The sequence below is a fragment of the Ammodytes marinus genome (assembly GCF_949987685.1).
Source record: "Ammodytes marinus genome assembly, chromosome: 19".
NCBI lineage: Eukaryota > Metazoa > Chordata > Actinopteri > Uranoscopiformes > Ammodytidae > Ammodytes > Ammodytes marinus.
Window position 1 is genome coordinate 24,269,249 of NC_137223.1, and position 27,439 is coordinate 24,296,687.

At 41.4% G+C, this 27,439-nt stretch overlaps 1 protein-coding gene across 2 annotated transcripts; it reads right to left on the reverse strand.

Moving 5' to 3' along the window:
• Positions 1 to 274: 274 nt before the first annotated feature.
• Positions 275 to 26,712, reverse strand: vash2 (vasohibin 2; the record flags this gene model as incomplete). 2 transcript variants are annotated; one of them, XM_080048362.1, is made up of 9 exons in its annotated part: positions 26,554 to 26,712; positions 25,634 to 25,811; positions 15,921 to 16,009; positions 15,379 to 15,435; positions 14,895 to 14,969; positions 8,270 to 8,507; positions 7,399 to 7,542; positions 4,074 to 4,192; positions 275 to 344 (listed from the first exon to the last, which is right to left on the reverse strand). In XM_080048362.1, exons 1-9 carry the CDS (start codon positions 26,697 to 26,699, stop codon positions 275 to 277), a joined length of 1,116 nt encoding a protein of 371 aa, XP_079904488.1. In that variant the 5' UTR covers positions 26,700 to 26,712. The 2 variants fall into 2 exon arrangements, with proteins under 2 accessions (XP_079904488.1, XP_079904489.1); XM_080048363.1 differs by having other exon boundaries at positions 25,634 to 25,792; positions 26,550 to 26,712.
• Positions 26,713 to 27,439: the final 727 nt, after the last annotated feature.

Below are 27,439 nucleotides of genomic sequence, written 5' to 3' on the forward strand. Positions count from 1 at the left end.
CTCTCAAACAAGTGTGTGTGTCGAAATCTGTCAAAGATTTGTTGCTGCTCAATGGGTTCATAAAATGTTCGGATCCCAAGAAGTTCAATAGGCTCAGAAAAATCTCCTGTAACATATTCCTGTGTGTGTGTGTGTGTGTGTGTGTGTGTGTGTGTGTGTGTGTGTGTGTGTGTGTGTGGAACCAGCTGCATAGAATCCTCCCATAGGAACACTGTCTGTGGGGTGGAGACTGCGGACGGATTGGGGGATGATTCGGGCGGGTGGAGTTAGGGGATCAGATGCGGATCTGGTAGCCGTCGTTTAGAGTGCTGAGCTCAGGGGGCTTCCTCTCCACAGACGCCGGACTGAAATACAGACAGACAGACAGACAGACAGACAGACAGACAGACAGACAGACAGACAGACAGGCAGACAGACAGACAGACAGACAGACAGAGAGAACAGTTTTTTAAAACATTCACAAAAAAAGTCTCAACTTCGCTCAATTTTCTAAAGACATTCAGCTCTGTGTCATTTCTCAGTAAAAGGTTTTGAAAGCCAGAAAGTCGTCGCGTTTAATCCTCTGTTTCTATCTCCTCCTTTCTCTCTCTCTCTCTCTCTCTCTCTCTCTCTCTCTCTTTTCTTCATCCATCTCTTTTTATTTATTTTCTCCTGATGGATTTCTGCTTCGAGCGTTCCCTGTCTGACAGATCAGGGACGTGTTGTGTGTTGAAGCCAAAGTTCATCATTGTCACGTGAAAATGAACGAGGGAGGAAAAAGATGAAGAAAGGAGTGATGGAGAGGAGGAGATGATATGAGAGCAGAGGGCTACACAGGAGTCAATCTGAAGACTTTCTGTCTAATGACGCGTTCGTGTGTATTTCTTTGTTAGTACATTATAGCATCTTAAACCAGGAGTCATGCTCCTTGTATGTGTGGACACATATTTAGCCGGTTAAGCTGATTCTGGTTATCTCTCATAAGGGAGTGACAGTTAAACCTGCAGTGTGTAGAATTTTGGGTTTTATTTCCTAGCAGATTTTGTAGAAAGTAATTATGATATCCATAAGTACATTTAATTTAGTGCATAATGGCTGAAATTTTTTTTTTTAATTATAATTTTTTCCCTTAGAAAGGGTCTCATATATGTCCATGTTTCTGCATATTTTGGACCAAGGCCTAGTGCCGCCATCTTGAAAGTGTCATAGTTGAAATGTCATCAGGTGCATTGTTTAAAATTTAGAATTGTTCTTGTCCTTGAAGGCCACTGTAGCTTCTGTTATTATTCGAAAGGGTTGGGGTTACCCAGGGAGTGCTGCATTCTAGAACTTTGTAGAACTTTCTTGATGATTTCATATTAAACACTGCACCTTTAATATCTTTGACCCTGTGTGAAGTGACTAAATTGTATATCAAAATGTATTTGAATGTTGTTTTCAATGTAGTTCAAGAAAATGTTTCAATGTATAATTCTTTCTTTTAAATGTCATTTCCACTGGTTAAGTTTTGTGTTGTATGTGTGTGTGTGTGTGTGTGTGTGTGTGTGTGTAGCAGGCAGAGCTGTTTTTCATCGCGCTGCTAAAATAACCCCGTGTTCGTGCGGTGGCAGTGTCCGTGCTCTCTGCATTTAAAACCAGCAGCATATTATTACAGCGCCTAGGTCTGAAGTGGCAACATGTTGTTAAGTGTGTCAGCTTGATAACAGTGATAGCTTTCTAAGTGCCACATCCAAGGGCTTTAAAGTGGCAATGTGCTGTTCACTTCAACTGTTTCTCTCATCTCGGGAGACTATTTAACTTTGGTGAAAATGAAAATGAACGCTGAAGGAGGGGGGGGGGGGCGGGGGGGATTTGTTCTATTAAGGAATAAGGAATAAGAGTATTAAGAATCTCATTTGTCTTAAACTTTACTTTATTTGTTTCTTACTTTTCTATCAAAAAATAAATTTCTTATTCTCAAGAAATAGTTCCAGTTTAACATATTTTGAGCTTCGCAGTGCCACGTCAAATGGCAACAGCGCGACTGTCACTAATTCTGGTGCAGCGTGTGTGTGTGTGTGTATGTGTATGTGTGTGTGTGTGTTTGTGTGTGTGTGTGTGTGTGTGTGTGTATATGTGTGTGTGTGTGTGTGTGTGTGTGTGTGTGTGTGTGTGTGTGTGTGTGTGTGTGTGTGTGTGTGTGTGTGTGTGTGTGGTGACACTGCACTGCGGCCGGGCTGCAGCTGCTGTCCAAGTCAGATTGTGTTACAAAACCCGCCACACGGCTGGCAGCACACGCAAACATACTCAGCATCCTGTGTGTGTGTGTGTGTGTGTGTGTGTGTGTGTGTGTGTGTGTGTGTGTGTGTGTGTGTGTTTGCGTGTGTGTGTGTGTGTGTGTGTGTGTGTGTGTGTGTGTGTGTGTGTGTGTGTCTCACAGTTCCCCTGCCTTAGAATCGGAGTGGTGAGTCAGCCCCTGTTTGTGAGAGCTGCTAACCTTGGAAGAATTTCATCCTAGGTTTCAACTGATAGTTTGAACACACTTTCTCATACACCATTCATTTTGCAAGAGTTCCTACATGAATAACAACAACATTAATTAATTTACACATTATTATCACTGCTTCAAACAGAGTACAATTGTAGTAGAAAAAAGTACAACTGTCAACGAAACTTTGTTTCATTATATATATTATAACATTTTGATGAAGGTAACACATTACATACTGTTTTGCTATGAACTTTGTTTGACCTCACAAGAGAGGTACTGTGAATGTCCTTGCAGAAAACTTGCAGAAAGGGGTAGAGAGACTCCCACATTCCGTTCTCAGATAAGAACCTCTGCGCAATTAAAACTCATCTTGCAAGAAACTCAATGACCTGGACACACGAACCTGGTGTTTTCGCACACACCATCTTCACTGCATATAATCCTGCACAATTGTTCAGTTCTTTGTCTCAATCATGATTTCCCTTGTAGCTGTTTGCAAGTAAAAACCAACCTGCTTTGAAGATGCCTGACTCAGATTCTCTTTATTGAAAACACTTGGGTTTTTTGATAAAAGAATTCCTTTAACAACAACCCGATTGTAAGGGAATCACACAATTAAAATCCATTTCCTAGTGCAGTTTTCTCTCATATACGCAGCACTGTATTAAGGCCAAATTAAAGAGTGGCTCATGATGACTCAAACAAGATCTTTAGTTATATGTTTATGGGTTTGGTGGTTAGTGGTGAAGGTGGCTTTAAATGTCCATATTTCTCTATGGAGTTTGGTTAAATGTTCTATTTGATTATCCTGTAAATATACTGTATATTATGGATGTAGTGTTCCCCTTACATCCTCCATTTCAGTCAGAAGGAAGGAAAGAGAGGCACACACACACACACACACACACACACACACCATGATGACAACGCCTAGTGTCAGCTGAATTAGACACACCACTATGTCTAACCTCTCCTTGACTTGAAGAGAGAGAGAGAGAGAGAGAGAGAGAGAGAGAGAGTGCGCGTGAGAGAGAGAGAGAGAGGGAGAGAGAGAGAAGAGGAAGAAGGAAGGAAGGAACACACAAGGGTGGATAAATGCCAGCATCCACTGGTGAACTCCCTGCTTTCTTTCTCAATTAAAAAGTGTTAAATGCTATTAGTAAAAATCAACATTACTACTACTATTATGTAGGTATTTTCTTTGCTTGTCTTTTGTATATGTATCTTATTTAGCTTTGTGCCTACATGTTTCATATAATGTTTATCCATTTGATTGTATTATGTGCGCAGAAGCCCTTTATGTTTGATGTAACTTTACCTGTAGAATTGATAAAAACGTTCTAATAGAAAAAAAAGAAGAGATATTGTAAGCTATTTAAAAGACGCGAATGGGGCGCTCCGGTGGTGTAGTGGATAGAGCGCGTACCATATTTGCTACGGCCTTCGTTGCAGTGGTCGCGGGTTCTAATCCGACCCGTGGACCTTTACTGCAGGTCATCCCCCGTCTCTCTCTCTCTCTCTCTCTCTTTCTCCCCATTTCAACTCTGTACTGTCTAATAAAGCTTGAAAATGCCCAAAAAAAAATAAAAAAGAGGCACGAATAAGACAAGTGATGAAGACTCACGACTTGTCTCTGCGGAGCCGTCTCTGTGGACTGCTCTGGCTCTGGCGTCGTCGTGGTGATAAGGATTTCCCCCGGCTACGCTCTTTGATTGGCGACTGGGCGCTGGACGATTTGAGGATCTGAGAGAAGAAAAAAAAAAAACACAATTTAACATTCAATATTAAAATATGTGTGATGACATTCATTAATCAATATTTTCTTACCTTGATATTGAGCAAAACCACCAGCTTATTTTGGCTCATTATTTGGGTGTTAAAGCTAATGTACTGTATCAGAAAGCAGTCTTTATTTTTCAGCAGTAAACTCAGAGAAACCCAGCGTAGGCTAACTGCCAATCACGAAACTGCAGACAAAATGTGAGACTCAAGAGCACCTTTAAATGAATACTATTATTGCTAATGTGTCTGCTGAATGTATAAATCTGCAACCTCTACTCAACATTCTATTTATCAAATGTTAAACCTGCAGTGTGTAGAATTTTGGGTTTTATTTCCTAGCAGATTTTGTAGAAAGTAATTATAATATCCATAAGTACATTTAATTTAGTGCATAATAGCTGATTTTATTTATTTTTTCTCTTAGAAAGGGTCTCATATATGTCCGTATTTCTGCATATTTTGGACCAAGGCCTAGTGCCGCCATCTTGAAAGTGTCATAGTTGGAATGTCATCAGGTGCATTGTTTAAAATTTAGAATTGTTCTTGTCCTTGAAGGCCACTGTAGCTTCTGTTATTATTCGAAAGGGTTGGGGTTACCCAGGGAGCGTTGCATTCTAGAACTTTGTAGAACTTTCTTGATGATGTCATATTACACACTGCACCTTTAAGGCAAAGATTGTTGGTCAATATGCATCTGCCAACTTGTTTTTTTTTTCTGCCCCTAGAACGTCGAACGAAAGTCAACCAAATGTCAAACTGTGATAATGTCAGTCACACAATTACTTGCAGCTCAAGAGGACATCTTCAAATCATTTGCTCAAAGGTCCATAACCCAAAGATATTTAGATTACAATCATAAAAACAGAAAATCCTCACATTTGTCAATCAAGTATCAGCTCTATACAGAGATTATGTTTGAGTTAAACCGTCTCAATCTTCTTAGAGTCATTCACCCCGTATAATTAGTGAAGCCAAGGCGGACACAAGCTGGTTTTATATTTTACAGCCGGCTACATCCTCACTAAAACATCTCCTCCAGGATATTCAATGTAAAGAAATGATGCCAACTACCACCACTGATGTTCAGCTGCAGGGCACGGGGTGTGTGTGTGTGTGTGTGTGTGTGTGTGTGTGTGTGTGTGTGTGTGTGTGTGCGTGTGTGTGTGTGTGTTTATGTTTTGTTTTTAATCACCCTAAATCTCGTGAAAAACTGCTGCGACACATGAACCGTGCAGAGAATACAATTTAAAACTACAAATGAGGCATTTTGTGTGTGTGTGTGTGTGTGTGTGTGAGTGTGTGTGTGTGTGTGTGTGTGTGTGTGTGTGTGTGTGTGTGTGTGTGATAAACAGCAGTTGAAGCTATCATTAAGATCTCAGTGGGAGGAGGAAATCTGCCGGATGAGCGCGGAGGATGGAAAGTTTTTTTCCCGGCCAAAGAAAAAGAAAAAGCAGGAAGTTGCTCATATAACAGCTGGTCATGTTAGTCATGTGCTTTTGATAAGATATATATATATACTGTATACTACACTGGGTCATTGTGTGTGTGTGTGTGTGTGTGTGTGTGTGTTCCTCACGTGCCAAGCATCCTTTTTTAACTTTAACATAGCTTCAATATTTCAATTTATTATTATTATTCTATTACTGTGTTCAAATATAAAACTAGTTTAGTACATACATAGAAGTCTGGTAGTGTGTTACTGTGAGTTCCTCAGAATCAATAATACAACATTTTAAGTAAATATACTTGTGTAGGTATTATAATATGTACTTGCTATAGTGCTTTCCATAGCCACTAACACAAACCCTAACCACTTTTTACATTAAAACCATGTCTGAAAATCCCTTGCACACAAAATGCTCCCACTCTGTCAAGGTCGGAAAACTCAACTGGGTCCTCACAAAGACAGAAATACATGAGCAAACAGGCACGCACACACACACACACACACACACACACACACACACACACACAGACACACACACACCCCAAAGTCCCTAATGAAATCACATTCTCAGGAGTGCAGTGGATTATACCAAAGTCTCATAAACCACTATGCAGCCGACCAGTCAGACTGTGCGTGTGTCTATGTTTTCACGTGTGTGTGTGTGTGTGTGTGTGTGTGTGTGTGTGTGTGTGTGTGTGTGTGTGTGTGTGTGTGACAGCTGCAAACTAGCTGACCTACATATCTTGCTGACATCCCATGCCATCTTTATACCACAACACTGGCATCTCACATGCAACCATGCAACCACAAACATAGAAACTCACACACACACACACACACACACACACACACACACACACACACACACACACACACACACACACACACACACACCACACACACAAACACACACACACAGCCTTCAGACAAACACTTACAAACCAATAAAACATAGAAAAATTCCAAATAAAGACTCAAGGGTTTATAAAATATTTAACCCTAAACCAACACACACACACACACACACACACACACACACACACACACACACACACACACACACACACACTTCCTTCCTCATCTCCTGCCCTCAATCATTCCAGACAGTTTAGATTCCGTGCTCAGCCCAAAGGAAACTGCATCTATCCTTCCTCTTGTGGCTGAAGCGAAACTACTTTACTCAAGAATCCAATACCGACAATGCATTACCTTCGCTATTGTTTAGAAGAATACATTACACTCATAATATATATATGAAAATTTAAAAAAGGATATATTAAACAAGGAACACATTAAGAAAAAAAAATAATAATCTCGCTGACTCCACCTTTAAATTGGTGATAAAAAAAAATTTAAAAAAATGTAAAGGTGCTACAAGGAACTTTCAGTTTTTGTTAATTCTAGCGCCCCCTTTGGACAAAAGCAGTAGTGTTTTTACTACGCCAGCTGTTGTTCCTGGGTGAGCGTATACCCATGACAAAGGCATTAAGAAAAACTATATAAAAATAGCATTCTTTGCACTGATGGTCTCGTTTGCTGTTACATGTCATTAATGATCATCAGAGGAAAAATTAGGAACATTTCAGAAATATTTTCCTCGTAGCTACTTTAAATAGTTGGATTTCTTTTGAACGAAAAATTTATTTTATTTATTTTGGAATAAAGAATATCGGTATCAAACCCTAGATGTGTATGTAATGTGTGGATGAGCGTTAAGTACCTTCATCCTCATGTCTCGTCCGTGCTTCTCCAGCTCTTTCCTCATCTCCTGTGGTCCGAGGCGCGAGGCATTGAGCACCAGATGCTTCCACTCGATCGGCTGGAAGACGTGAGGGTCGTGAGGCACATACAGGCCGATCTTTACCTGGGGAGGAGCAGGGGTTAGAACCAAACTCTTATAACCATTTTGTATCTGTGTTTTTAGAGGGCAACAGTGGCTCAGGTGGTATGATCAAAGGGTTGGCGGTTCGATCCCCGCCCTGCCACTTCTGTCATGGTTATTGTCTCCTTGGGCAAAACATTTCACCCACCTTGGCTCGTGTGAATGTCGATACTCAGCCTGCTATCGGTGTATGAATTTGTGTGTGAATGGTAACGTGGGAATGGGAACAGGTCTCCCTTGCAAAAGAGTATCCGGTCTCAATGGGATTTACTTAAATAAAGGTTAAAAAAAAAAGAAGAGGAGCCATGCTCATATTTTCGTCTGGCCTAATGTGTTTCTGTGTTTTGCTTTAAATGACAATAGGATGAATCTGGAATCTTGAAACGCACCGCTAGTTAGGCCTCGTTTACACTAAGAAGCACAGTTCGGTTCGGTTTGGTTAGATATGGTATGAAACAGTAACCCTAGAAATCTGGCTTGTGTTTCCACTGCAGACAGCACCCTTACTTGGTAAGCTGGGTATATGCCCGCAGCGGTCAAAGTGTATGTAAATATTGATATATATATATATACTGTACATACTGTAAATACAGACTATGGGCACAGGCAGCTACATAACTATGGTGACATCATAGCAGAGGGACACAGTGTAGCCCGCTGAATAATTCGATGAACCAAACCGAACCAAACCACTTTTTTCTATTGGTACCTTCTTGAGCGTGTGCTGGTATCTCTTGTAGGAGCTCTCGAACTCGGCCACCAGTTCTCCCAGTGTGCGGTGTGTGAGGCCTTTGTCCATGAGGTCCGGCCGCCGGCTCATACCCAGAGAGCCGTAGCGCCCGTTGCAGTAGACGCCCAGAACAACGTGGTGGAAACAGTGACCCGAAAACTGGGTCTTAAAGCTGATGGGGAACCGCTCCAGAGACGTCAGGCCGTTGGTCAGATAACTGGTTAAACAATGGAGTTAGGGAAGGTTCTGGAAGGTATTGCTCAACTGCCTTGTAAGAGCCCTGAGCACATTTGTGATTTTTGTCTTCTGTTTTTTGTTGTGTGTTTTTGTACTGTGAATGCAAAGTGAATGCCTTTTTCTTGACCTGCAAACCAAATTTACCCACAGGTCTGAATGAAGCAACCTTGAACCTTGGTCCATAATGTAACGGCCTGAAAAGTTATTAAAAAAAAATACGTGGTATAACGTAAAAACATAACCGAAAATGTAACAACTTATTACATGTTGGGTGAGTTGTTTCATTTTGCCTGGACACTCATTCATTCATTTCAAGTTGATGTGAAAGTTTAGTTTTCACTTCTAAGTGAAAGGAAAGGGTCCATAGAACCATTTCAGTTTGAGTGTCAAGAAACTGAATTAACCCTTCAAAAAATTCATGATTTCCAGTGTGGCCATTTTGGAAGATGGGAAAAAATAATCATAATAAAAAAAAAGTGGTCTGGTTTCTTTACATTTAAACCAAAAATTGTTCTACAGACCCTTACTTTCAATTTAGAAGTGACAACTAAACTTTGGCATCCACTTGGAATTACTGAGTCACACTATAGGTCTGCTCCCACCCTCAGTTCTTTTAAATCGAGTCTGAAGACTTTTTTGTTTCCATTTTAACCTGCAATTTTTATTTTATTTGCTTCTTTTATTAGCTTTTAAATGTTTTATAATATGTTTTATGTATTCTAATCTTGCCCCTGTAAAGCACTTTGAGTGGCCTTGTGTCTGAATTGTGCTATATAAATAAACTTGCCTTGCCTTGCCTATAAGTCTAGAGCCCTGAGCTGAACACCTGACTACACACCTGGAACGAGAAACAACATTTACGATAGTGTATTTGCTTGGTTTATTCATAGCTACTAGTCAGTGTGAAATGAGATTCAGTGTGAGTCTCTAAAGGGCAGAACTATGAAAATACCACGGGGTAAACAGAGGCTGTGTGACTGCCAGTGTTTGTGTTTGAGCAATCCTCCTTTTCATGCTTTCTTTTCCACTCAATAATGCCTTAAAATCCGACACACACACACACACACACACACACACACACACACAAACACACACACACACACCTTTGTACGGCTATACTTGTGAGGACGCTTAACTTAACTGAATCTAAATTAAGCCTATATATAGCCATCTCTCTCATATGCTGTGGACCACAAACATTCACAGAGTTCAGCACTGACATGGATCCAACTGTAGCAATCTGTGCAACCACACACACACACACACACACACACACACACACACACACACACACACACACACACACACACACACACACACACACACACACACACACACACACACACACACACACACACACACACACAACACACGGATCTGGACAGTATCTCTGACCGGTAGCCAACCATCTGCTATGTTCGGTGCATGGAGCCAGCCTGGATGCTTCAGCACTGCTGTGTTTTCATTAAATATTTAAAAAGGGCTTTCAACACTAATGGACCCCAGACCAAATACACATACTGTATATCAGTGTGTACCAATATGAGTGTGTGTGTGTGTGTGTGTGTGTGTGTGTGTGTGTGTGTGTGTGTGTCCAGTCCAGGTTAGAGCAGAACACAGACTGGATATAGTAAGACTCCTGTTGCTTCATTTCACTGCTAAGAAAATGATGAATTATGCTGTGAGAAGCTATAACACACACACACACACACACACACAGACACACACACACACACATTCAAAAACACACAACTCTAATGATAAACAACACGTCTAGAAGCTAAATGTTTAGGTCTGAGAGGAACTTGTGTGTGTGTGTGTGTGTGTGTGTGTGTGTGTGTGTGTGTGTGTGTGTGTGTTCATCATAGTAACAGAGGTTCCGCTATGTGGTTCCTCACTAATGAATGGTTCATTAAACAAACTCACTTCTGTGATGGAGGACATGTGACGCTGCCTCTAAACAGTAGCTGTCTCTCTCTCTCTCTCTCTCTTTCTCTCTCTCTCTCTTTCTCTCTCTCTCTCTTTCTCTCTCTCTTTCTCTCTCTCTCTGTCTCTCTCTCTTTCTCTCTCTCTCTCTTTCTCTCTCTCTTTCTCTCTCTCTTTCTCTCTCTCTGTTGCCATAGAAACCACTAGGCAGTTTTAACACAGCGAATGGGCTACATCACCTCACTCCATCTAACACATGCTTTACTGCTTGGGAAATATAGTAATCTAAGAAAGAGTGTCTGTCTGTTTATATCTCACTGCCAACTTTTTTTCCTAGTTTTTTTTTTCATCCCGGTAGTCGTCTCTCTCTCTCTCTCTCTCTCTCTCTCTCTCTCTCTCCCCCTCGCTTTCTCTCTCCCCCACTCTCTTTCTCTCTCTCTCTCTCTCTTACACTCTACATTCCCTTACTCGCTGAAATTTCTAAGCGGCAACAGATTCAAGATAAGAAAAAAATGCTGTTATAGAGGCAGCATGACATCCTCTTTATGTCCGCTGTCATGTGCTTTCCATGTCTTCATTATACGCAGACTGCAGCCTCTGTGTTACTTCATTGGCTGCTTGGGGAAAAATCCTGGAAATGTGGACAAATGTATGTGGATGCTCAAATCTGGGGCTGTTCTTGAAGCTTTTGTTAGGGTTGTTTTTTTAGTTCCAGTTAAAGTAAATCCCAATACTAAAGCACACAATGATATTTAAAGGTGCAGTGTGTAATATGACATCATCAAGAAAATTCTACAAAGTTCTAGAATGCAACGCTCCCTGGGTAACCCCACCCCTTTCGAATAATAACAGAAGCTACAGTGGCCTTCAAGGACAAGAACAATTCTACATTTTAAACAATGCACCTGATGACATTCCAACTATGACACTTTCAAGATGGCGGCACTAGGCCTTGGTCCAAAATATGCAGAAATATGGACATATATGAGACCCTTTCTAAGGAAAATAACAATAATTAAAAAAAAAATTTCAGCTATTATGCACTAAATTAAATGTACTTATGGATATTATAATTACTTTCTACAAAATCTGCTAGGAAATAAAACCCAAAATTCTACACACTGCAGCTTTAAGGATAAATAGTACGCTTCCAAAATTGTGCCAACTGACTAAGACAATGCCTTCCCACACAAGGCCAGGTTCAAGAATATATATTTTTTTTTAAATAATTTGAAATCTGGTACCGATAGATAGTGTGTACTAGGCAGCTTTTAGTTATTATGCACCAAAAATCTGGAACAAACTCCCAGAAAACTTGAGGTCTGCTGCAACTCTCACTTCTTTTAAATCGAGTCTGAAGACTTTTTTGTTTCCATTTTAACCTGCAATTTTTATTTTATTTGCTTCTTTTATTCGATTTTAAATGTTTTATAATGTGTTTTATGTATTCTAATCTTGCCCCTGTAAAGCGCTTTGAGTGGCCTTGTGTCTGAATTGTGCTATATAAATAAACTTGCCTTGCCTTGCCTTGCCTTACTATTAAGGCTAAGTCCTTATCACAGCGGACACAGGTCTGACTACAACCCAAGCTCTTTACTGCATCTCCTTGAAGTCAACAATCTGTTCTAAACTATCAATAAAAAAGGTCTACAAACAGCCCAATAATGCCTTCAAGGGCTCATTTAAGGGCAAACATACACACAGTTTGAGCATAATCAGAGTAAATCTAGGTGCAAATAGAAGAAACTTCAGTGTGACTAATTCCAAAACCTGAATGTGAAATAAAAAAACTCATGCTTTCAAATGGAAATACCACTCTGTTGATTAAAAGGGCAAATGGCTCCATAATACTATAAATGTAAATCAAATATCTTTTCAAACTCCTTTTTTAAAGTTATGTAGAAATAATTATGATGATAAGTTAACCTGAGGCTGCTTAGTGCACTGCCAAACACCAGTCAGTGACGGTTAATACATCGAGACACAGCCAAACACACACACACACACCGGACACACACACATACACACACACACACACACACACACACACACACACACACACACACACACACACACACACACACAAACTCAGAGCTGGTGTGTGTGACATAAGAAAAAACACAAATATCCTGGAGAGACTTTAGATCAGAGTTAACATGGACGGAAGGAAAACATCCAGCGGCATAGCACAGACCAAAGCCAGACAGACAGATAGACAGACCGACAGGCAGGCAGGCAGGCAGGCAGGCAGACAGGCAGGCAGGCAGGCAGGCAGACAGACAGACAGACAGACAGACAGACCAACAGGCAGGCAGACAGACAGCCACAGACAGACAAACCGCTCTGCCACACACTAGCACAACAGTTGTTATTCATCCCTCTTTACCGACTGCCTTTTCTGCCTTAGGTTTCTATATATACTCCTCTCTACTCCTCTAACACTGTTTCACTTTATTACACACTGTCTTAAGCTATAGTGCGTAACTTTTTTCATATAAATGAATGTCGGTTGCATTCAAGTCATCGCCAAATGAGTTGACACAGAGTTGATTATGCCTATCAGCTCCACAAAACTCTCTCTGTATTTCTCAGTATGGCAGCGTTTAAAAACTGGTGTGTCCCTCCCCGCCCCCCCGATACTGGTGGAGGAGCTCAGAAAAATCCCAAGAAGAGCCCAAGAAATGCTTCAGTTGTTGATTCTACTGCTAAGAAAAAACCTGGACGTACAGCGGGAAGGTATAAAATCCATGTGTGATCCACGAATGCTTAAACTCATGTAAATGCTCTGGCAGTGTTGTTGTAATTACTCAGAATTCCTCACAGGGGCGACAGAAGCTACACACTAAAGCTTTAACCTCCTCGGACATTTCCCTAGAACAAAAATCCTCAGACAAATATGTGGCCAAGGAGTCAACAAGATAAATAAGTCATCAACTGCTAACTGGTTGGGTTGGTAGTATCACATGATCTCATCAAAGGCTAGGTATGTCAACAGGGTGTGTCATCCCAACCCTGACATTAACATTCAAGACGCTAATCATACACTGTAAGCACCAGGTTGGGCCCTATAGCTCAGTGGTTAGAGCACTGGTCTTGTAAACCAGGGGTCGCGAGTTCAATTCTCGCTGGGGCCTGCTTCTTTTTCGGGTCTGGACAACTCGATGAAAGGTGACACCGCTCAAACACGCGTGCCATCCTCCTCCGATGGGGTGTGTGTGTGTGTGTGTGTGTGTGTGACAGTGTGAGGTTGCTCAGAGGGTAAAGAGCAGCAGATCATCATTCAAACTGAGTGATTGTCTCGTCTACCCGAGTCCTTGTTCTCACCCCCTGTGGCAAGGGCTCATTTTTATTTTTGTTGGGCACTTGCCATTTTTATCCCTCTCTCTCCCCCTCTCTAAATACCCTTTCTCTCTCTCGCTCTCAATCTATCTCTTTCTCTCCCTCCATCTTTCTCTCCCTCCTTTCATCTGTGAGCTAAAGCCAGTCTCAATTAAAGTCACTGTCGGTTTCCACCCTGACAGCCCTGGAGAAAAAACAATGTTGAAACTAGCAAATGTGAAACCGAGGGTTTGGACCGACCATTCACAGAGACACGGACACAATCTTTCATCTGTTGACGATGGATATGAGATCCTTTACGTCCTGTGTCTGTATATTTGGATGTAGCTTAATATCCCGTTGAAAGTGCATTGATTATAACCTTTAAAAATTCAATAGTGAATGAGTAGTGAAGGAAGGCATAATAAGCCTATTCCTTTTTGGTCAATGCAATTTCTTCAATGCTTAGTTTTGTTTTACACAGAATGTCAAATTGCATCAAATTAACACGTGAATGACTTTTGGAAAAATATGAAACTTTACCGAAATATATGAATTCAAAAAATGTGGCGTTAAATCTGTTCGGACGGAACAAAACTGCAGGTTTTCTGGAAAGTAACTGTGGAAGCTGTTGCCAAAAACTACACTGCTGCTTTAATATTTAAGCTCCATCAAATCATACTAAGCCTGTAAGAGTGTGTGTGTGTGTGTGTGTGTGTGTGTGTGTGTGTGTGTGTGTGTGTGTGTGTGTGTGTGTGTGTGTGTAATGTGTGTCTGTTAGGGGGGGGCTTAAACTTTGAAGAGGGCTTGTTGCCAGGCAACAGAGTTCAGCTAGAGATGGAGACGCTGGCAGCGGTGGTGATGGAGGATGCATTAGGACAGTACAACAACGTGTCTCATTGATTTCACCCGAAGATAACAAAATAACCTGTGTGTGCGTGTGTGTGTGTGTGTGCGTGTGTGTGTGTGTGTGTGCGTGCGTGTGTGTGCATGTGCGTGTGCATGTGTGTCTGTGTGTGTGTGTGTGTGTGCGTGTGTGTGTGTGTGTGTGTGTGTATGTGTGTGTGTGTGTCTGTGTGTGTGTGTGCGTGTGTGTGTGTGTGTGTGTGTGGTAAAAGGATACATTCCCAGGATGACGGCTTCTAGACATTTGATTGGTAGAGACTCTCTGATCATCTCTCTTGCCGTCTCCATTAACCTGGAGGAGAAAGGAAGATAAATGTTATTTTTCAAAGCAGTCACTTCAAAAGCCAGTGTTAATACACAGCCTAGGCTCTGTAAACTGGTGTGTAAACAAATGGTATGTGAACAAAGGGGGCACGCCGTAACTAGCAACATGCCCGTTTACAGAGCATAGGCTGTGTATTACCATTGGATTTTTTTTTAATTGCACACACAGTACAGACAAGTCATGAGGAGATATTTACTGATTTTGACAACAAGCGTTCTCCAGAATCACTGACTCCACCTTTAATCTCACCCTTAATTTAACCTTTATTCCATTGCCAGAATGCAAAGGCACATTTTCCCTTTTCTTGTAATGTAATGGATAATAAAGTTTATTATCTTTTTTTTTAAATCTTATATAAAAGTTGCAGTCCACTTACCCACACAAGGGACGGCTCTTCTTGATTTCAAAGAACTGTGTTCCTGTGTGGTTGTATCTGACAGAACTGTTAGGGACAACAGAGATTTGATTTGATTTGATTTGATTTGATTTATTTCAGACATATCAACATACAAAACAAAATGAAAAGCATGGAAATACAATAAACAAAAATTATGTTTTCACAAAATAAATAAATAAAAGAAAACAAATTATCTGTATTGCTGAGATATGCCTGAAAAGGAGCAGGAAGAAGTATACACTTATTTAATCCTACCCCTTTTCCATAGTAAAAAAATAAAAAATAGATGTATTAGAGCAGCTGTTCATTGTTGATTGTTGTTATCACACTGGTATGCACTACTGACAGAGTGCTCCTGAAGCGAGTGTCACGTTGTTGGGCCCGACAATTTTAAATATCGTGGAATGTCATGAGAGACAGAAAAGCTTAGCCTGACAGGAGTGGTCATGTGTTTGTGTGTGTGTGTGTGTGTGTGTGTGTGTGTGTGTGTGTGTGTGTGTATGTGTGTGTTAAAAGGATACTGCAGAGCTTTCATGTAGTTCTGGATGGCCACCAGCCAATCAGGGACAGACATGGACGGTTTGAAGGTCGGGATGGAGGGAACAGCGTGCTGCAGAGAGAGAGAGAGAGAGAGAGAGAGAGAGAGAGAGGAATAGAGAGAGAGAGAGGGATAGAGAGAGAGAGGAAGAGAGAGAGGAAGAGAGAGAGAGAAAAAGTACACATTATTTGCAGCAGATCCTGACTTTCAAAACGTAACATTCTTTATAATTTATTTGTATGAGAAAGTTACGCACTATAGCTTTAAATCCATCTTTAATGACTGCAGCTTATTCCTCCATCAAAACATTATGGTCATAGGGACTAAAAAGCCTTTGAAAAAACATCTGTAAAACAAGACAATGACATACAATAGCTAATATTATCATTGGGGCGGCAGTGGCGAAGTGGGTAGGGAGATCGCCTCTGGAGTGCAGGGTCGGAGGTTCGATCCCCTGTCTCCCCGCCACATGTCGAAGTGTCCCTGAGCAAGACACTGAACCCCAAATTGCTCCCGATGGTTCAGAGAGTGCCTTGCATGGCAGCTACTGCCATCCGTGTATGAGTGTGTGTATGAATGGGTGAATGTGGTAAGATATGTAAAGCGCTTTGGGGCTGAGAAAATCGGCTAGAAGGCGCTATATAAGTCAAGTCCATTTACCATTTACCACTAGCGGTAGATGTGGTAGCAGGCAGTGTTGCCTCAAGCTGTAGATACATTTCTCATCATGTTTAATCTGTGTTAGAAATCAGTCAGTGGGCAGAACCACAGGGAATCCTATGAATAGAGTGATGACACCTGACAAAGACCGGCGGCTAACCCTGAATGTTGGGGTTAGGGTTAGACCTCCAAGCCAAAACACTTCTGGTGACAATTGAAAACCACACCAACGTTTCAAATCAACAACAGCTGTTTTTCAAAGAGGAAACAGACACACAAAGACACACACACACACACACACACACACACACACACACACACACACACACACACAGAGTTAACAGATGTGTCTTTATGAGAGTGAGTCAGACTCTAACACAAAACCGACACTTCCTCTGACACACAAGCAGTAGCCTGTGTTTGTGTGTGTGTTAGTCTATGTGTGTGTGTGTGTGTGCGCTCTGTGTGTGTGCGTACGTGTGTGTGTGTGTGTGTGTGTGTGTGTGTGTTAGTCTATGTGTGTGTTTGCGCTCTGTGTGTGTGTGTGTGTGTGTGTGTGTGTAGGAAGTGTGAACCATATCACCAGCCCTAACATTTCCTGTGTTTCTTTATAACTTCACTGATGGTTAACAACATACAAAGAGCCGAGCTGGAGACAACAGAGCAACATAAGGGGAGAGCCCTGTATTGGTGCCTTGCTGAAGAACAATCTAAAAAGCAAGATGGCTGTTAGTAGCGATCATGGACCTATAAAGAAATGGTAGCAATAAAGTCACTTAAACTTGAGGTCTGCTGCAACCCTCAGTTCTTTTAAATCGAGTCTGAAGACTTTTCTGTTTCCATTTTAACCTGTACTTTTTATTTTATTTAAATGTTTTACTTCTTTTCATTCGCTTTTAAATGTCTTCTAATGTGTTATATGTATTCTAATCTTGCCCCTGTAAAGCACTTTGAGTGGCCTTGTGTTTGAATTGTGCTATAGAAATAAACTTGCCTTGCCTTAAACTTTGTAGTACACATTAAAATCGACCGTTTTTTTGTCTCCATAAGTTTCCGTGCTGAATGTGTTGGCGACAGCAGAAAGATGGCAGCAGCAGCAGTGAGGATGATAAGAGAGAGGGATCACAAGTCATCTCACTCCCTGACCCAGCAGAAAGCAGCTTTACTGTCTGTGTGTGTGTGTGTGTGTGTGTGTGTGTGTGTGTGTGTGTGTGTGTGTGTGTGTGTGTGTGTGTGTGTGTGTGTGTGTGTGTGTGTGACTGTGTGTGTGTGTGTGTGACTGTGTGTGTGAGAGAGATAGAGACAGAGAGTGTGTGTGTGAGAGAGATAGAGAGAGAGACTGTGTGTGTGTGTGAGAGAGAGAGAGAGAGAGAGAGAGAGAGAGAGAGAGATACAGTGTGTGTGTGTGTGTGTGTGTGTGTGTGTGTGTGAGAGAGAGAGAGAGATCGAGAGACAGACAGAGAGAGGGAGAGATAGTTACGCTTTAGTGAGGATTTCTCCACATGGGAGATTATGCTGCAGTAGAACCTGCTATTTACTGCTCTTGGCCGGATGGCAGAAGTTGTGGTTTATGACCTCAATAGCTGTTGAGTGGACTACGAGACAGACCAATGGGCTGATTGTTTTATTACCCCCTTAATGACTGGCTAATTTGACCTTTTAACTGCTCCTACTGCTGATCTTCCACTAAATGAGTGTGTGTGTGTGTGTGTGTGTGTGTGTGTGTGTGTGTGTGCGTGCGTGTGGCTAAATAGCTTCTCTATTGAGTGAGTGACTTGGTGAATGTCTGACATGATTGCTTACAGTCTGAGCTACAGCAGGCTACAGACAAGATCTACTACATAATCTTTTTTTAAAGATGGCAATAGATTGTTCATCTATTCTTTTTAGATGAAGTAAATGTAAGTTTACTGGGAAGACCTCAACAATTGTTACAAACATATCTAGGTTTCAAGGGGGGGGGGGGGGGTCCTAAACAAAATTCAAGAGCATTTTTGAACAGGTAGAGATGAAACAGATCCAATGTTGATTATTAATCAATTCCAATGGAGCACTGAACATAAATGCTTTAATGGTTTAATACAAACTGCAGAATTCTGTGTGTCCACAGACTGATATGAGCCAGCAGTATCCGTGTCTAATGGAATTGGAAGATGCCGGAAAAAAAATAGCAGTTGGTTACAGCAGTTACAGCTGTCACAGTCCGTTACTTTCAAACTTTGTGTGAACCAACGGACGATCTTATGTTTCACACACGCACGCACACACACACACACACACACACACACATCACACACACACACACACACACACACACACACACACACACACACATCACACACACACACACTGAAAAACAATGGCAGCTAAATGGCCAAAGCATTAACATATAAATGAGGTCATACGCCAATTAGAGATCAAACATTGTTTTCTACTGTGTTTTGCTTCCTCACCGTTAAAGAGTTCAGCTGGGAGAGCATCAGTATAGAGTTCAAGTTTAGACTGGTATTTAATCTATCTCCACCTCGTTTCCTGTTTTCTCCCCACCATACCCACCTACACACACACACACACACACACACACACACACACACACACACACACACACACACACACACACACACACACACACACACACACACACTGTTATCTTCTCATATCCTACAACATTATTTTTTTTACCAACAGCTCTCTACTCCAGACACAGACACACACACACAGACACACACACACACACACACACACACACACACACACACACACACACACACACACACACACACACAGACACACACACACACACACACAGATAGAGAGAGAGAGAGAGAGAGAGAGAGAGAGGATGAGAGAGAGAGAGAGACAGAGAGAGAGAGAGAGAGAGAGAGAGAGAGAGAGAGGATGAGAGAGAGAGAGAGAGAGAATAGAGTGAATTCTTACAGTAACGGTTATGACCTTCCTGGTTTTTTGAATCTCGACATGTTGGAAGGAAATGGTGGGAGGGGGAGTCAACGGAAGAGAAACAAAAAGTCAACAAGACGTATACTGTAAGTTTAATCACTTATATGACCGCCAGTACACTTTGGGCCAGTTTCACAGACATGGATTAAGCCTAGTCCTCGACTAAATGTAATTTTGAATGGAGATTGTCCATTGAAAGTACAATTTAGTCCCGAACTAGGATTAATCCATGTCTGCGAAACAGGCCCATAAACTCTAAAGTTAAGCCTCAAACAAGGAACCTTTAAATGTTAATGAAAGATGTTCCTCTGATCATTATACATGACCATTAACAGCAAAAAGACTGATTATTTAATTAGAATCTTTATCAATTATTGAATTTTTTTAATGATTTTTGGAACTTCAGCCCGTCGTGACACTGTTCTTACTGTGTTTTTACCTAGTATTGTGTTGATTCTAGGTGCTTGCCAATGAGGCTAACTGCTGAATTATCTCATGATAAATAAAGGTTATAATGCTAATAGAACCAATGAGACGAATAGATAATACACTGCAGTGTGCCCTCGGTCACCTTGGAAGCACTTTTGCTTTGTGTGCAAGAAGAGGGGGGGAAGGGAGACGGATCAAGTTTCCTGATGTCAAGGAGACATCCCCGAGAATGGCCTTTCTTTATTTCTTCTTTCTGTGTGTGTGTGTGTGTGTGTGTGTGTGTGTGTGTGTGTGTGTGTGTGTGTGTGTGTGCGTCTGTCTGTCTGTCTGTGTACGTGGGTGGCACTACACAGAGAAACAAGCGATTAAGCCAAATCTCACAGTGAGACGTGCCGTTTCTTGCCATAGTAAAAAGGTGATGACAGCTGTTAAGTACCTGTCTGTGTCTTACATCCACCAACAGTAATCAAACTAAAGAACTCTACAGCTGTAGTCACTTCAGAATTCTTTGCCTCGGAGCACATCTGTCTAGACTGATGCAAGCTGGCCGGCTTCCAAACATAGATGTCCTTTTAAACCAGCTCTAGCAGACAGACAGCGCTGACTTTATGATGTGTTAACCACCACAGCCCTATTCACTGAGGTAGCCCATATTTCATGGAGCTGCTTCTACTTTTGCAAATGGTAAAATGTTTAAGATATATTTAAAAGGTGGAGTCAGTGATTCTGGAGAAGGCTTGTTGTCACTATTTAAAAAATGTTTTTGTAAATCTCCTCATGATCCTCTACATCCTCCACCGGTCCGTACTGTGTGAGCACAGGGGGGGATAAAAAACTATGTTAATACACAGCCTACCAGCCAACCAGCTCCACTGGTTACCAGTTAAGTCCCGGATCAAGTTCAAAATCCTCCTACTCACCTACAAGTCCCTGCATGCTCTGGCCCCCCGTTACCTCTCTGACCTCCTCCATCCTTACACCCCCCTGCGGTCCCTCAGGTCCTCTGCTAAGGACCAGCTGGCAACTCCCCGCACCAGACTCAAGACCTTTGGGGACAGGGCCTTTTGTGCGTCTGCCCCCACTCTGTGGAATCTGCTCCCCCTCCATATCCGCTGTGCCACTTCAGTGGAGTCCTTCAAGAAGCTCCTGAAGGCCCACCTCTTCTCAGAGGCCTATGACCTCTAACCCGCCCCCACCCCCCTGTGTACACAATCACTGTACTTCCCCCCTTTTTTGTGAAGCGACCTTGGGTACCTTGAAAGGCGCTATATAAATTCAAATTATTATTATTATTATTAGGCTCTGTAAACGGGCATGTTGCTAGCTACAGTGGGCTCCTTTGTTTACATACCAGTTTACAGAGCATAGGCTGTGTTTTTTTTTCCAGCACACACACAGGTACAGGACAGGTAGCGGAATAAAATGAATCAATAGTTTTTATTTGATATTAAAAAACATTCAACAAATGAAAAGTGAACCCCTCTGAAAAAGGCAACAGCTTAAAACTTTCTTTGTTTAAAAATGACTCTATTATCCTTCTTTTGTAACTCCTTTCCACTTGTAACAATGTACAGCTCTGGAAAAAATGAAGAGACCAGTCTGAGTTTTTCTTAAATCTTCATCTCTGCATAACTTATTGAAAATGGTCTTAATGACAAAAAATGTACTGGAATTTGGTAGAAATGTTGTCAGTAGTTTATATCATAAAACCAAAATGTTCATTCTACTCAAACATATGCCTTCACATAGTCAAACGAGAGACAGTGAACATTTGGAGTGGTCTCTTAATTTTTTCCAGAGCTGTGTATTTGAAAGATACTGAGTATACATATCTAGAATTAAAATATTTATTTCTCTAGATCTGCTGAGAGAGCTTTAACATATCATTGCTCCGGCGAGTTCTATCCAGTTTAGTTTGCTGTTGAAAGTCCTTGGTTGGCCCAGTTGGTACCCAGGGCTTAACCTCACTACCCAGATTGTATTAAGAGGGATTACTCTCTCCCAGTGCCAAGTCTCCCATTCCGTTAATGAGGGCACAGACAGGGAGCATGACAGCACACATTCTAGTCTCTGACAATAACACATGTTCTACACTGTGTTTAAAGGTGGAGTCAGTGATTCTGGAGAATGCATGTTGTCAAAATAATCACTTTTTTGTGAACATGTGTGAATATCTCCTCATGATTCGCTACCTGTCCATACTGTGTGTGTGCTGAAATCTGGTGTTCATACACAGTCTAGGCTCTGGTATGTAAAGAAAGGGGGCCCACCATAGCTAGCAACATGCCTGTTTACAGAGCCTAGGCTGTGTATCAAAACTGATTCTTTTTCCAGCAAACACATACACAGGTAGAAGGTCATGAGGAGATATTCACTGATATTGAAAAAAAGTGATTTTGACTTCAAGCATTTAACAGAATCACTGACTCCACCTTTAACTCTACATGAAGGAAACACACGTTGCACTCAGGACCATCATTTACTACACAGCAATCTATCAAATTTCCCCCCAAAACACTGACCTGGTGGCTGAAAATAGCTAAACACAGCAGCTGTACTAAAATTCCCGATCACAAAACCTACACCCCCCCCACCCACCTGGCCTATTTTAACAAAATGATGATGAAACAGACTTACATATATTACATTTTAATGTTTAATGATCATTTTAGACTTCTTAAAGTTATTCCTCTCTTTTCCTCTTTCCCTCTCTAAATACACTAACGAATCTGGGTCAGTGAACCACCAACTGTATCCATGGTAACTACCTGCTTACACACTTTACACACAGACACACACACACGGTAACTACCTGCTTACACACAGACAGACACACAGACACACACACACACACACACACACACACACACACACACACACACACACACACACATGGTAACTACCTGCTTACACACCTCTCACACCTTACACACACACACACTACAGAGTCAGGTTGCATATCAACAACAGAGCAATACTTACATAAACCAACCGACACCTGTTTGTGCATACAGCATCATACTGCACATAACAACGTCCTAACAACGTAACCAGGACGATAGAGAAGCAAAACAAAGCAAAAATACTTTAAACCTCCTTCCGAGGAACTTTTAAATATTTCTGAAACAGTCTCATTTTCCCTTTGATGATCATAAATGACATGTAACAGCAAGCGAGACCATCAGTGCAAAGAATTATATTTTTATATACATCTTTTTCTTAATGCTTTTGCTCGGGTCTGAAACCTCGCCAACACAGACAAAGCGATTTACAGCAGCCTGTGTTTATGAACGATAACCATTGTCACATTACCATTAGTAATCCTGCCGTCTCTCTTTCACTCGCTTCCTCAAGAGATGCACGTCTTTTGCATTTACATGGAACCAGACAAAAAAATAAAAAATAAACCCATTTCTTTTTCGGTCATTTTACCATTTTCTTTCAAACTAAAACTGCAGCGTTTCTTATTGTGTGTGTGTGTGTGTGTGTGTGTGTGTGTCGGTCTGTCTGTGTGTCTGTGCGTGCGTGTGTGCGTGCGTGCGCGTGTGTGTCTTCCTTCTGGTCAGGACAGCAGTCGGCCTGTGTGGGAGTTTGGCACATTAAGCCAACTGGGTCACTGATGACCACATGGCCAATTAGCACAAGCTAAACAACCAACAGATTATTCCCTCAGCCGTTCTAAACAACAACAACAACAACAACAACAACAACAGCGACAAAGCATTGATGGGAATCACTGAGTGGGAAACTAGGAGTAGAATGTGGGCCTCTATTGGGCACATCTTTTAGTTTTTCACTGGATTCTGTCTATTTTATAGTACTACTAGAGTTTCTATTCTACTAAAAAAATGACCAGAGGGAATACATTGATGTTACTATTAATAATGCTGTTGCTCGCTGCTGCTAATGTTGCTAATGCATTTTTAATGACTTGGCTGAAGGTGGCAGATGGTAACATGTTATGCTGAATTTCTGTTGTTAATTTGACTCTAGGGGGTTCTACACGAATTTGGAAGAGGGATACAATTTTTTTTTTTTTTTTTACTGATTAATCGGTTGATGTCTTTATTCATCAATATTTTAGTCTGTAAAATATCAGGAGATGGCGAAAAAAAATGTATCATGATTATTTTAAGAACATCCAATTTAATATTACAAAAAAGCAGGGAAAAGGAGAAAGAAACGTCATATTTATTAGGCTGCTGGACCCAGAAAATGTTTGACAAATTTCTTCCAATAACTTAAACAATGAATTGATAAGCATTTTTTAAATCATCGTGTCAATTATTGCTGTTAATAAATTCTGGACTTCTGATATTTTTGCTGAGGGGATACTATAAAACATTGAACCGTTAGACAGATCTCCCTATGGTTAAAGAATGGGGTTGGTTGACGTTTTATAGGTTTGTAAATGTTATAAAGAAGATGAAATTCTCTACAAGGCAGTGATAGGTCATTATATCAGCTGAACAAGAGCACTGCACCACTGCAGCTGTCCTGGTTCTAAAGCCCTGTTCAAGGACTCTTCACAGGTGTGGGAGTTTCCGCATTTCACGTGTGGATCTCTGTTTACTCTGGGCTTATTCTGAGTTAGTGGTTTGAACGTGAAACATGAACTTGTTGTTTTAGCTCACACACAGACACTCTATTAAAGCAACAGCCGAGATGAAAAAAATTGGTTTGTATTTGACTTGTGTGTGAGTCAGGAGCCACCAAGAGTCTCCCCCTCTCTCTCTTAGGACAGAACTTTAGGACAGCAGACACAAGCGTCGTAAAAACACTATTGCTTTCGTCCAAAGGGGACGCTAGAATCAACTTAGCTTTTTTTAATAAAGACACAAATCGCACTCTATACAAACAGAGACCCCAAATTCTTACAGTAGGGTAACAAAGACACCTGCCAACCTATCAAACACAATGAACACACAGGCCTGTCAAATAGCCAGTGCAGAGCCTATAGCCTATCCTAGCATACTCTTTAAAGGGAGAAACCTGAGCTGATATACCACTCATCTGTCATGTCTAGCAGTCACACCAGACTATAACAGGGCTGCTTCCTATAACATTCACATATGCAGAGACCTTTGGATTCCTTCACAGAGACATAGCCACGGGGAAACCCTTTATAAAAGACAGTATTAAAACTGAACGCCCTCTGGTGAACTTCACACTTATCGCTGCAGTCATGTGAACACAACACTCACGTCCACTTGTGTTGGTTTTTCACATCTCTCTTGATACAACCCTGTGATATTTACATGCTCCTGGAACGAGATTTGATCATTTTTCACTGATACCTACAAACAAAATGCTGCCACATTTCACAACTAGGATCTGTGTATGGTTGGTTCTTTGATTATTCTATTTAAAATCAATTAAAGACCTACTTCACCGGTGGGAATATGAAGGTGTATTGAACTCTGAGATCCTATGTAGTATAAATGTGCAAAACATTTTAGAAATCGGTTCATCCTAGCCTGAGAAAAGGCAGAAAGAGTGTTTCATGGTCTCACTGTCCAACATGACTGACTGTTTTGTATGTATGTATGTGTTTCTGTTGAGGGATAAAAGAAAAGAAAAGAAAAAAAGAACACAGCATTTATTGGTGAGGTGTAACACTGCGTAATGAACCAGGTCCAGCGGTCTTACCTTGGGCAGGTACGCAGCGTTGCGTATGCGCTCCACCATGTCCTGTCCGTCTGGGTGAACGGCCGCCACATGGGACCACATCCGGTCCCACGTCACGCCCTCGATGGGGAACCCCGTCCGGTTCACGTAGAAGAGAACGCCCCCATCCTTCTCCTCTTCCTCACCGGGAGATCGGGACCTGTTACAGGGTTCACACAGCGTTTTTAACAGGGGGGAATTCAAGCACTTTCAAGATAACAATATAAATTTTTCAAGGTATCAAAAGCTATACATATTATATTTGACAAGCTATTGAATAAAAACAAATGGTTTTTCTATGAAAATATTGATACAAAATAGAAGAAGTACTAAAATCCAGTTTACAGAGGTGTGTCTTGTGTATTTCTCTGTGGGTTATTGGGGAAAAAAATCTATTATTTGTAAACTAGACAGTATTTTATGGAGGGTCAATCCAGTCAATATGAAAAAGATCCAGCATATTCCAGTACTAATGTGTCCAGATTTCAAGCACATTTCAAACTTTGAAAACACAAGATTTGTATATGTATGTATCCGTGTGTGTTAAGTTTTGTGTCTGTGTTAGCCATTTGTTACTGGGAAGCCTGGGATTTGGGAAAACAATTTAATAGATATGATATGTACAAAAAGTTTATCCGTACTATTCCACTTTGTCAATCAATAAATAAACCATGGGTAAAGAACAAAAATAAATCCCATGGAAACTACCTGCTTGCTTACACACACACACACACACACACACACACACACACACACACACACACACACACACACACACACACACACACACACACACACACACACACACACACACACACACACACACACACACACACACACACACACACACACACACACACACACACAAAACATTTCCCAGCCTTCCCAGCCCCTGTACTGACCCAGTGTTGTTGGGTGTGGAGGCAGAGGAGTCCTCTTGCGGGCTGCAGCGGAGCAGGCAGTGTGAGCTGGAGCTCTTGGAGCGGCCGTGTCTGCTCAGCTTGGCCTGGGACGTCCCGCTACGCGACGGGGAGGTCGGCCCCGTCATCAGAGCGCTGCTGGGGGAAATCCTCCTCCTGCTACTAGAGCTGCTTCTGGTTGGTCAGCGTCCGACTGCACATGGTGATGCTAAGAGCCAAACCTATGGCAGGGTAAAGGAAAAACATAGCCAAAAATAAACTTTAACCTTAAAGACCTACTTCACCGGTAGAAATATGAAGGTGTATTGAACGCTGAGATCCTATGTAGTATAAATATGCAAAAATGTTAGAAATCGGATCATCCTAGCCTGAGAAAAGGCAGAAAGAGTGTTTTATGGTCTCACTGTCTAACCCTACGATGTTAGGTCACAACGACTGTTTAGCTTAAGATATGATACAGATATCACGAAAATCTTCTTGATAACTATATATTGCTGTAGGCCTATAGATTGTTTAAAACAGCCCTACTAGTACTTGCAATGCAGCAAAAATGTCAGAAGGCTTTTTGAAATATGTCTACTACAGTATAGTACAATGTCTGTATTGTTAGGATCTGTTCTAAAAATGGGTTTCCATAAAAAGGCACGGTGGTGTTTTAATAAATTGCTTTAGGACAGGTATGCACACATACACACACACACACACACACACACACACACACACACACACACACACACACAGATCTTTGCCTTTCCTAGTTTGGAAGAGGAATATGAAGCCTTGACAACATGTAAACACACTTCACACTCTAGCAACAGCACACTCATTTAATGTAAAATACATAGATATAGATACGAGGGCTTAAACT